The 12796-nt window shown below is 44.9% G+C and overlaps 1 protein-coding gene across 3 annotated transcripts in view; it reads right to left on the bottom strand.

Moving 5' to 3' along the window:
• Nucleotides 1-237: 237 nt before the first annotated feature.
• The window catches only part of rnf144aa (ring finger protein 144aa), a 53315-nt gene continuing 40756 nt past the window's right edge, over nucleotides 238-12796 (bottom strand). For 2 of the 3 annotated variants that reach the window (XM_036962724.1, XM_036962722.1), the window contains 6 exons: nucleotides 10856-10916; nucleotides 6950-7169; nucleotides 3796-3943; nucleotides 3056-3154; nucleotides 956-1040; nucleotides 238-805 (listed from right to left, as the gene is read on the bottom strand). In XM_036962724.1, the coding sequence (XP_036818619.1) occupies nucleotides 729-805; nucleotides 956-1040; nucleotides 3056-3154; nucleotides 3796-3943; nucleotides 6950-7169; nucleotides 10856-10916 (690 nt within the window). In that variant the 3' untranslated portion in view covers nucleotides 238-728. The remainder of the gene's footprint in view (nucleotides 806-955; nucleotides 1041-3055; nucleotides 3155-3795; nucleotides 3944-6949; nucleotides 7170-10855; nucleotides 10917-12796) is intronic. The other variant, XM_036962723.1, reaches the window with a different exon arrangement.

Here is a 12796-nt window from a genome sequence, read left to right as displayed (position 1 = left end):
GACCTTCGTCTCTCCCGAGTCCGTACGGGGAGTTGTAGCGATGAGACAAGACAGTAACTACTAACAATTGGATACTACGAAATTGGGGAGTAAAAGGGGGTAAGAATATATATATATATACTTTTTTTAAAGACAGAAATAGGAGTTCAAATCCATTTTGTAAAAACAATAACTTCTTGCTGATAGTGGGAACAGAGCAAAAGATGACAGAAACACAGACATCACCAAGAGAACGTGCTGTACAGGGGAGTGAGAGACAGAAAACCTCCCGACTCCCGCCCTGGTACTTAAAGCGACAAACTGAGTGTCTTTAATGTGCAAACAGAGTAAACACAAAACACCAACTCCAGTGGTATTTCCTGTATGTTGAGAGATAAAAAGCGAGAGTAGAGGGGTGGGGGGAAAGCTTTGTGTTTTACAAACCAACAAAAACAAGAAACTCGACTTGAAACGAGTTAAGGTGAAGGTCCTCCAATAGTAGCAGCTCCTGCATGAAACTGTCTCCAACAAGAGGATTCAGACATCACATCTTTATCCCCCTTCTCTTGATAAAACATCCTCTTCGGTTCTGTACTACACCACTGCCTGTAGCTCACCTCAAGGCCTCAGCATGGCCCTGCTACAGTAAACGGACACATGGCCCCCAAGCCCACAGAGAGGCGCGTCGTTGTCGTCCACAAAGTCTGACCTCTGTGAACCCATCTTCCACCAGGCCAGGGAGCACAGGGTCAACACAACTCCTCCTCTCCCACCATGACACTGCGAGCGAGATGGATCGGGATGCGGCTGGGCCGAGACGGTGCAGCTTGGCCCCAGACCCGTTAAATGAAGCACCGCCAGAAGCGGAGGGAGAAAACGGAAGAAAGGGACGAAAAATAAATATGGCCGCCTGCTTAGCGAGGCGGGGTTTAGGTGGGCAGGGGGTCGTCGTCCCCTTTGCTGCACTTGCACTTACAGCAGAGGACAAAGGGCGTGGCCAGGAGGAGAAAGGGAGAGGCCACCAGCAGGAGAAGGCCGAAGCCAGCGAAGATCCCCACCACCTTGGAGAAAGAGAGAGAGGAGAGAAAGTAAGAGACTGCAAACAAGGCAGAGGCACAAGCTAATAAGACACCGTTTGTTTAGCTACACTGCAAAAATATCAGGAAGGACACAATTGGCACTATATAGAAAATACTTTAAAAAAAAACAGGACTAGCGTATGAGAGATCCCTTAACAAGATAATACACACCAAATAATTTCCACTTCCCTTCTCAAAACTTGCTCTCTTGTTTGACGTGGTCATAACCCACCATGCAAGTTATTTTCAATCTTTGTAGTGCAAGTCTCCCATCTCACCACATGGGGGCATCAGCTACAAGCAGAAACATCTCCTCAGCTACAAAACGGCCTTCGAAAGTAGCAATTACACGCAAACCTGCCTTAGAATAACCTAATGGACTTCTGCCGGTGTCAGAGTAGGAGAGTCATTTTGAGGATCACCCAGGGCGGGCCAATGAAGGACAAGACAGCAGAGAGTGGCAGCCTATGACAAAGACCTTTCGATAAAATAGCTCCATGCATGTATATACACATTGCTGATGCGATCCCTTCTCGTGTATTTCTGTCCACTTCCCTCTTTTCGGAGGTCTCCGTAATCACATTATTTACCCAGACGAGCACCCCATGAACCTTTAGTTACACCGGCATACCGGGGTTATCATGATATCCTATTCGCTCAGATCAACCAAACCCTTGACAAAGCTACCGTATAAAATAGACCATGTCTGGTCTGAGAACAGTAAGCGTCGAGAGAGGTGACCTTCATTCCTTCTACGGCGTCCCTAGCGGATGCAACCCCCTCAGCTCAAATCTCAAAACGGATTTGAAAATCAGATACAGAGGCGAAAACAGAAAACAGAGAGGCTGAGCTTTCTTTATCAAAAGGCAGGATATATTAGGGCCTTAATTCGGAAAATGTCTGAGTAGGAGTGCTGATCTAGGATCTGTTTTTGCCATAATGAATAAGATGACATTGACAGGCAGGACCTCATCCTAGATCAGCACTTCCTTTGTGAATAAGGGCCCCGGTGTCCTTTCTGTATGTGTTACGCGTTCATGAGGAGCTAAAGAGAGAGACTGGGCTTGGGGAGCAGTGAGGTTGCATGGGCTGGGTAAAGGAGGTGCAGTACCACAAGCTGTAATCATGCTCAAATGACTCAGCCTGTCCTACTGGGCAACAGATGTCAGTGTGTACGCTAGCGTTCACAACGCTCTGTTAAACCCGGGAAATGTGCTCGTCTATGACTAGATATGTGCTGGATGATAGCGAGAGCTGAACGTCGACTGGGTGAACAGGAAAATATAGAACGTCTACTCAATATTCTCATTCGATATTAGAATCAGAATTCTAAAAAGGATGTGTTGACTTTTATTACATAACGTGTGGCAAGCATTATGTGTGTTGCAACTGAACAGCTTAACAGTACCATCAAATAACATTGAGCAACCAGTGTTACATTTTACCAGGGGCGCAACTTTGGTTTTCATGAATATCATTCTTTATCCAGTCAACTCGGAGGCGTCCGCATGGTCCTAAAGCACACCGTTGCCTCGTTTTGGATCACATTCCAATGATAAAAGATGAAGAAAAAAAAAATGAAATTTCAGAATGTGCAGTGAAAGTTGCGCCCCTGCTTTTTACTTTAGAGACTGTGCCAGAGTAAAAGCATTACTCTAACCCATAAGTGACGTGCAAATGTCCACATATTATACGCAGAAAAAAAATCTGCTGTAAGAAAGCAATGCTGGAGACATGTTGACACAAACAACAACGGGCCAACACACAGAGCACAACGACCAAGCTGTGCTCTCCTACCGACTAGTGTTTTCACAGAGCACCATCCATGATTATTCACGTTAAACATGTGTGCGCGTGGAAGTGTTTGTGTGAGGGGAAAAGTGTGTTGCATGTGCCCTGCCACATGCTGCAGACATAGGGGAAGTCCAGTGTGTGTGTGTGTGTGTGTGTGTGTGAGAGACAGAGAGAGACAAAAGGAGGAAAGTGGGCGCACTAACTTTACTCACCTGTGTTCTGTGCCAGATGACAGACGCCCTGGAGTGGCCCAGTTTGTTTCGACAGGGCCCTTTGTCATAGTGGATCAGGAGGAAGTCATCCTGTGTGTCACACACACACAGACACACACACACACACACACACACAGACCCAGACACAGACAGACAGAGAGAAAGAGGAGAAAAGAATGATCTATGATTAGTACTGAGAGGTAGGGGCAGCTGCTTGGAGAAAATTGCTTTTAAATTACCAGTGTCGTGTAAAATCGCCTGTGGTCTGCAATTAGAATTGACTTAAGCCACTGCCAAAGTAAAGCCTCCTACAAGCCCAGATAAAATCCCTCCGTTTCAGTTCCATTGTCTTGTATCAAACGTCATAAAAACGGGTTTTGGATTTGGAAATCCATCCGCCTGCAGCCTTATCACACCTCCTGCAGTGCTGTTATTCCCTGATAACACATTGGATCACTGCTCACACCAGACATGCGAAATCTACACAGAGTGAATTCTATGCACATTTCAGACTGCTGTACTGAAGTCAGGACCAACATGCTGAAAAGGGAAATTAAAACTCATTTGCAAAGATACGTGTGTATTATTCTATGCGAACATGTTGCAGCAGCACAGATGTGGGGAGGTGTTTTGGGGAAACATTGGGACAAGGTTCTACTCATATCCAGGGGCTCCAGAATGTACCACTAGAAAGGGGTGTGTGTTCGCGTGCGACAAGGTTCTCTACTCACGTCCAGTGACTCCAGACAGTACCAGCAGAAGGCGTGTTTGCAGTTCTTGCACATCATCTGGGCACAGCCCTCGTCCCTCTCGATGTACACCTTACACTTGGGACAGCGCTTGATGGGACCATCGTCATCGTCACTCTTGTAGAAGGAGCTGAGGAGACACGGTGAGCGCGCGAGAGAGAGAGAGAGAGAGCGAGAGCAATGTTCAGTGTGTTACGTTTCTTAAACAAATGTTGGTTGAAACAATTGTTTTTGCTGAATGACGCTAAAGAACAAAGACCATGATATATCAGAGATCCAGAATGCCACGAGAGATTACCCACTCATACAGTTTATCATGCCACAGATCTTGAACAGCCTTTGTTAATGTACAATAGATCTAAGCTTGCAATAAACATCAACAGAATTTTCTCCTAACACCTGAAATGCAAACGAAATGAGAGAATGTAAAGTGTGCTCGTCACAGCCTTTTTTTCCGCACTCCTTTCAGGCTTTTCTTTCTTCTATTCATCTTAAAGGCAGGTCTTTTGTGTCCTTTTCCCACCTGAGTGCTGCTGACTCTTGAAGGCCAGAAAGGAGAGCAGGTGATGCTGTCGGCTGTCCTCTCAAGTGTCAGAGAGGCGGACAGGGAACAAGCACATTCATTTTTCTGAGCCAATTCTCCGGCTATTGATCGCATCTGGCCAGAGTGAATTAATGCACACCTTTCATGTCCTACTTCATTTGACACCCTGGCAGTCATTTTGTAACTCTTCAGGACTTTCGGATTCTAGCTTTTACTCTGGAAGGAACGGGATTCCATTCCTGAATGTAATGGAATACAGGCTAAAGATCGGAAGGTAAAATACCTGGATCAGTGTGAGGATTAAGGAGAGAGTGTCTTTCTCCTGAATGCTGGCTGTTATGTCAGAGGAATGTCATGGGAGAAATGTGAAAAAAAAAAATGGTATCAGCAAAAGGCAGCAAGATCCAGGCAAAATGGGAATGGTCCACAGAGTAATACATTTGCCCTTTGCGGTAATTGCTGCATATGTCAGCTGGGCGCAGATCGGGCTAATAGTGTACGTGGAGTCCATTCGAATTAGGACACTAATTTCCCACACTCTTGAAAGGCGAGAGAGGAGAAGAACGTACTCCAGAGCTCATTGTTTAGATAAGTGCAGTATGTACAGTAATCACAGTAAGAGCCATACAAGCCATACTTGGAGTCCTGACAGGGGGTAGAGAGAGTGAGAGGAGGCGGCAGAGTTTAAAGGGGAAGTTCAGGATTTTACAACTTGATGTTAGATGGTTGCGCAAGCTAAAAATAGTCTATGGGCCTGGAAAAACTGTAATCCATGGCTCAAGTTAGATGAAGTTTGTTGTGGCTGTTTAGAGAAAACAACTATGGATTACAGTTTCTTCTGGCCCATAGACTTCTTTTTCAGGGTGAGGAACCATCTAACATTAAGTTGTAAAGTCCAAAACCTTCCCTTTAAACCACTGTGGCCTTTCGTGACATCTGTGGACAACTCCACAACCCTCTCGCTTGATTTTTTGTTATACTATATATACACACACAACACACACACAAACATATCTGTACACCCCTTCAAATGAGTGGATTTGGCTATTTCAGCCACACCCGTGGCTGACAGGTGTATAAAATCGAGCACAAAGTCATGCAATCTCCATAGACAAACACTGACAGTAGAATGGCCTTACTGAAGAGCTCAGGGACTTTCAACGTGGCACCGTCATAGGATGCCACCTTTCCAACAAGTCAGTTTGTCAAACTTCTGCTGTTATTGTGAAGTGGAAACGTCTAGGAGCAACAACAGCTCAGCCACCAAGTGGTAGGCCATTCACAGAACGGGACTGCGGAGTGCTAAAGCGCATGGCGCATAAAAACAGTCTGTCCTTGGTTGCAACACTCACTACCGAGTTCCAAATTGCCTCTGGAAGCAACGTCAGCACAAGAACTGTCCATCGGGAGCTTCATGAAATGGGTTTCCGTGGCCGAGCAGCCGCACACTAGCCTAAGATCGCCATGCGCGATGCCAAACGTCTGCTGGAGTGGTGTAAAGCTCGGCGCCATTGGACTCTGGAGTCGACAGACAAATCTCGGTTTGACTCGTGGCTAAATGGAAGCCAGTCCCCGCAGCAATGTTTCAACATCTAGTGGAAAGTCTTCCCAGAAGAGTGGAGGCTGTTGTAGCAGCAGAGCCCATGATTTATGAATGAGACGTTCAACGAGCAGATGTCCACATACTTTTGGTCATGTAGTGTATCCTTGCCACTGGGCCACCACATTCGAGTTTTAAGTAGACAAATAGTCCAAATGCAGGTTGGCTAAGAGTTGCAGCCTTGACTTCTATTGGCTCCTTATATTGACACATTATGACTTCCTCTGTGACCTTGGTCAACCCCGGCTAGCCTTATCTGAGCCCATGGGTCCCAGCACTATCACCAGGCAACCTGCTCCATCCAATGCACTCAGTCATATTAAATATGCACTAGAAGGCACTAGATGACTAGCGCCTGGATGGTTATGCATGAGAGCAGCTGGCTTCATGGAGACATCAACACAGCGGTAGCTAGGCTGGTATCCAGGGTGGTAAATACAGGTTCCCACGGGGACCAGAGGCTGTGTCCTCACAGTGTCCTCAGTAGAGGGGTGAGAGCAGGTGAGGGCAGATCATCAACCACATTAGGAGAAAACAACTACGAGCCGTTTGTGTGTGTGTGTGTGTGTGTGTGTGTGTGTGTGTGTGTGTCGGCGCGCGAGCGTGTGAGTGTACGTGTGTGCGGATAATGGGACCAGGGTTTCCGGGATAAGGACATTATTCCTGTCAAACGTGCGACTTTACGGTCTCAACAACGCCGTGTTTACAGTGTGGCTCATTGCGGAAAGCCAGTTACAATGACTGATAGAATGAGAACCTATGCTTCTTGGGACGAAATGTCATTCAACGGTCACGGAGTCTAACCTCTGTCAACTAGCTCGCGGAGGTGATGGGGAGGAGAGTGCGATTGAGATGGTGAAGACAAGAGGAGGAAGAAGAGGAAAAACCCCAGCTCCATCTATACCTGGTCTCTACGGATATCAAAGATATTGATGAGGTGGAGAGGAAGTGATTGATACGATGAAGGAAGAAGAGACGGTTCAGTTCCATACCTGGTCTCTCCGGGGAGGAAAGCGGTGATGGGCAGGTTGTTCTCCTGGGGTGGGCAGACCTGCCCGGGGTGCCAGTTAGCCTTGCAGGCCGAGCAGAACTCCAGGGTGCACACGGCACACTTCACCAGCTGGGGCTGCGCCACCTCCATCTCCTTCAGCTGGCACACTGCCTGGCACAACGACGATGGGCACCACGTCCGGCACGGGTCCATAAGCACCTCTGTGGTGGCACAAAACCAGGTGTCACCACCAACAGTACTGCATACAGTGACTGCTTCCAAAGCATGGTGACAGGTCATGAGGAGACAGGAGGTCACGAGGTGATTGTCTCTGTGTTCAAACACACTTTCAGATGGATATCCATCTGTAATCTGTGCAAAAAGCCAAATCAGAAATAGTGAATGTGTGTTAACACAGAGACATAGGTGTGCCAGATGTGGTTTACTACTTTACTGTTGATTGTTGTCTTGTTTCCTGTCTATTAATAAAACATATTTTTATTTCATGTTTTTGACCTATGCACAAGTACACACACAGTGCCTTGCGAAAGTATTCGGCCCCCTTGAACTTTGCGACCTTTTGCCACATTTCAGGCTTCAAACATAAAGATATAAAACTGTATTTTTTTGTGAAGAATCAACAACAAGTGGGACACAATCATGAAGTGGAACAACATTTATTGGATATTTCAAACTTTTTTAACAAATCAAAAACTGAAAAATTGGGCGTGCAATATTATTCAGCCCCTTTACTTTCAGAGCAGCAAACTCTCTCCAGAAGTTCAGTGAGGATCTCTGAATGATCCAATGTTGACCTAAATGACTAATGATGATAAATACAATCCACCTGTGTGTAATCAAGTCTCCGTATAAATGCACCTGCACTGTGATAGTTTCAGTGGTCCGTTAAAAGCGCAGAGAGCATCATGAAGAACAAGGAACACACCAGGCAGGTCCGAGATACTGTTGTGAAGAAGTTTAAAGCCGGATTTGGATACAAAAATATTTCCCAAGCTTTAAACATCCCAAGGAGCACTGTGCAAGCGATAATATTGAAATGGAAGGAGTATCAGACCACTGCAAATCTACCAATACCTGGCCGTCCCTCTAAACTTTCAGCTCATACAAGGAGAAGACTGATCAGAGATGCAGCCAAGAGGCCCATGATCACTCTGGATGAACTGCAGAGATCTACAGCTGAGGTGGGAGACTCTGTCCATAGGACAACAATCAGTCGTATATTGCACAAATCTGGCCTTTATGGAAGAGTGGCAAGAAGAAAGCCATTTCTTAAAGATATCCATAAAAAGTGTCGTTTAAAGTTTGCCACAAGCCACCTGGGAGACACACCAAACATGTGGAAGAAGGTGCTCTGGTCAGATGAAACCAAAATTGAACTTTTTGGCAACAATGCAAAACCTTATGTTTGGCGTAAAAGCAACACAGCTGAACACACCATCCCCACTGTCAAACATGGTGGTGGCAGCATCATGATTTGGGCCTGCTTTTCTTCAGCAGGGACAGGGAAGATGGTTAAAATTGATTGGAAGATGGAAGGAGCCAAATACAGAACCATTCTGGAAGAAAACCTGATGGAGTCTGCAAAAGACCTGAGACTGGGACGGAGAGTTGTCTTCCAACAAGACAATGATCCAAAACATAAAGCAAAATCTACAATGGAATGGTTCAAAAATAAACATATCCAGGTGTTAGAATGGCCAAGTCCAGACCTGAATCCAATCGAGAATCTGTGGAAAGAACTGAAAACTGCTGTTCACAAATGCTCTCCATCCAACCTCACTGAGCTCGAGCTGTTTTGCAAGGAGGAATGGGAAAAAATGTCAGTCTCGATGTGCAAAACTGATAGAGACATACCCCAAGCGACTTACAGCTGTAATCGCAGCAAAAGGTGGCGCTACAAAGTATTAACTTAAGGGGGCTGAATAATTTTGCACGCCCAATTTTTCAGTTTTTGATTTGTTAAAAAAGTTTGAAATATCCAATAAATGTCGTTCCACTTCATGATTGTGTCCCACTTGTTGTTGATTCTTCACAAAAAAATACAGTTTTATATCTTTATGTTTGAAGCCTGAAATGTGGCAAAAGGTCGCAAAGTTCAAGGGGGCCGAATACTTTCGCAAGGCACTGTACTCTCGCAAGCACAAGTATCATTTGACATATGCACACACAGATCAGTTGGTGCTCCCTAACACAGCAGCTAAATCAACATCTATTTTTCTCCAATCACCCTATTTAAATGTGCTTCTACCAAACTAAAACAAAGTTGGCAGACGCTCAATATTTGGTCTGTGGCTACAAAACAAGTCCAACCATCCAGTCCCAATGACTAACACACACTGCTTGCCACCACATGGCTCTGTTCTGTTGACTCTCGCATGTTCCTCAGTCTGTTGCTGTTGAACCAAAATGGCAGCCCCCTGCCTCCCTGTCTGTGCGACTCTCCATCCCTGTGTGTCCACAATGTGTGTCTGTGTTTGTGCCTTTGGGTGGGTGGAGTACCTTCGAGGCACATGCCATATAGAGTGGGTGTTCAAGTCTGGCTGAGGTTAGCGTGGGAACCCCATGTCACAGATTAGCACATATCATAATCACAATATTATTCACATTTTTGATGGTATTTGAGGTTTGTTAATAATAAAAGTTATAAATGTGCTTTATGAGTAGCGTATGACCCTAGGGTGGCAACACATACATTCTAAGTGTTGTTGTTGTTGTTTTTTTAAATGGGGCTTTGTCCATTCTGATTGTTTTATACTGTTCAATGAAACTTCAAACAAAAGTTGGAATATAATAGGCACTTTGAATAGTGAAAAAAAACAAAGCTATTGGGACAGGGAAGGAACCAAAGTGTTGGTCAGTGTTTCCCAGTCGACCATAATGAATGCTACATAAAATAAATGGTATCTTACTGTTGCTTTGATGTAGCTAAAATGTCCATGCTTTGCCTATTCCTCTCTTATTTAGAATATACCATTGTGCAAACATGCTGATGTAGGTCTACAACGGCACTGGTATCATTGCTCTGACTAAGTACATTTAGCTAGCTGACTAGCCAGATCTGCAGCATTGACCATGAAGACTGACTGCGAGTGGTTGTTGCGACTCGTGGTAGCGCAAAAACTGCTCTCCTTGAATGACAGGGGGCGGGGAATGGTGTGTGTGGAAGGAAAGAGACGACTCAAGTAGCAAACGGAGGAAACAACAAAAACGGACATTATTTCACCATCGAAGAGCCGGGCGTTAAAACATTTAACAAACCAAACATTGAAATATCGTTATACAAGATAAAGTAAAAACACAAACCGGTTCGTGCATCAATACCGGTCTACAGTACATTTAGGTATACCGCCCAGCCATGCGCCATTCACAGCAGAAAGGCACCCCCTAACACTCCTCAGTGAGACTTTTACGACCTTATTAAATATACAGACAGACAACCACAGATGATGAATTCATAACTGAACACAGGGACTGAATATTAAAGGCTTTGAATTAGGACATTTAGACAGACATACTGTACATTCCCCAGCCAGACACAGTGTAGGTCATGATATAGCACTACCTATCCAATTAACATCACTTTAAATGTACCTGAAAAGGCTTTCCCCTCATGCATCTTTGATGGTGGCCGTGTTAAACTTTGATACAGAATGTAGGCTAAATCAGAACACAATAAGAAAAGGTAGAGGGCTGTCATTGTCCTCCAGGTCAAATTGATATTGGACCCCAGGAAGAGTAGTTTCTGCCCTGGCAGCAGCTAATGGGGATCCCTAATAAATACTAAATGGTGTGGGGAGACAAGGGAGCCAGGTGGGAGCTCAATTACCTACACTCCCCACACGTCTATGAGCAGTGATGCAGTCAGTGCGGTTACTCTCCCACTTACCCCTCTCAAACTGCAGCTTCTTGTATCTCTGCATAATCGCTGTAGCCACTATGCACTCAATCTGCAGGAGAAAGAAGAGGGAGAGTTAGGAACATAATGCCCTTGTGATAGCTTACCAAACGAATACAGGACATGATGCTTTCAGCCACACTACAGTCTGAAGATGATCAATTACAAAACCCCACTCAATTTCAGCATAATTAGGACTAGCCGACCGGTTTTATTCACATGTTCCGTGAGAGGTATATTTGCATACTGGCTACATATACTAAAAGGTTAAATGTAGTCATTATGCAATGATGAAAATAACATTCGGGGGGGGGGGGGGTTGAGTGTGAGAACTGTCAATTATGAGTCAAAGACTTATCTGTCGCAGCGGCTGGATGAGAGACGCCTCGTCTCTGACTGGTGTGACAAACCGGGTCCCAGTAAAAGGCCAGTGACTTTGATTGATTGGAAACATACGGCCATGCCGCAAGCCTCCGAAACAGAGAGTGAGAGGTGACGCGCAGTGACCTCGGATTGACCTCAAATCGGGGACGGACACAGACGAGCGGGGCCGTCCACTCTGTATAAAACACGCCGACACGTCTCGAAGGTGGGCCAGAGCTGAGACGGAGCTAAGCCAGACTGGTTTGTGCAGGTGGTTTTGGAAAAGACGGAGAGCGATATTCACAGAGAGGGCTAATGTCTGCTCGGCAAGGGACCCCAATTAAAAACACGGTCCTTCTGCAGCCTCAGAGGCCTCTGGAATGGATGTGGAGGTCTTTGAGGCCGTGTTAGGAGATTTCTTTCATCTAAATAAAGCACATTACCTATATGTTCATAGTCACATTATCTATATGTTCATAGTCACATTACCTATATGTTCATAGTCATTTAATATGTTCAAAATGTCCTAAATATCAATAAAAAGTAAATAAAGTATATAGGGCCAGGAAAGACACTAATCCCTGATATATTTTTTTTATGTCTTTCAAATCCACGACGGCCACTTGAAATTCATTGGTTTTGGTCATCAATGCTAATATTAGCAGTTGATAGCAGCGGCTTAGTAAATAAATCTGAAGAGTGGATTAATCTAAATTAATCTTGGCCCATACAAGTTTAAAGGTAAGGAGACTATTTCTGTAACTATCCCTTTAAAGTGGAACTTTCCACTTCCCCCGCATGTGTAAATAACTACCGTACTAACTGTAAATATGGAGGAAAAGAAAATACTTAAATATGTATTATTTTTACCTAAAGTACATTCGGAGAGTATTCACACCCCTTGACTTTTTCCCCCATTATATAACGTTACAGCTGTATTCTAAAACAAATCAAATGGAAACAAAAATATCAATCTACACACGATACCTCATAATGACAGTGAAAAAAATACATTTTTAGAAATACATTATTGACATAGGTATTCAAACTCTTTGCTATGAGACTGAAACTTGAGCTCCGGTGTGTCCTGTTTCCATTGATCATCCTTGAGAGGTTTCTACAACATGATTGGAGTCCACCTGTGGTAAATTCAATTGATTGAACATGATTTGGAAAGGCACACACCTGCCTATACAAGGTCCCATAGTTGACAGTGCATGTCAGGGGAAAAAAACAAGGTCGAAGGAATTGTCCGTAGAGCTGTCTGCAGAAATGAAGGTCCCCAAGAATACAGTGGCCTCCATCATTCTTAAATAGAAGAAGTATGCAACCACCAAGACTATTCCTAGAGCTGGCCGCCCAGCCAAACTGAGCAATGGCATTGGTCAGGGAAGTGACCAAGAACCCAAATGGTCACTCAGACAGAGCTCCAGAGTTCCTCTTTTGAGATGGGAGAACCTTCCAGAAGAACCATCTCTGCAGCACTCCACCAATCAGGCCTTTATGGTAGAGTGACCAGACGGAAGCCACTCCTCAGTAAAAGGCAAGACAGCCCGCTTGGAGTTTGCC

This window comes from Oncorhynchus mykiss, chromosome 25, assembly GCF_013265735.2.
Source record: "Oncorhynchus mykiss isolate Arlee chromosome 25, USDA_OmykA_1.1, whole genome shotgun sequence".
Taxonomy (NCBI): domain Eukaryota; kingdom Metazoa; phylum Chordata; class Actinopteri; order Salmoniformes; family Salmonidae; genus Oncorhynchus; species Oncorhynchus mykiss.
The sequence above is the reverse complement of the archived record's forward strand: the minus strand, read 5'-3'. Positions and strand labels throughout refer to the sequence as shown.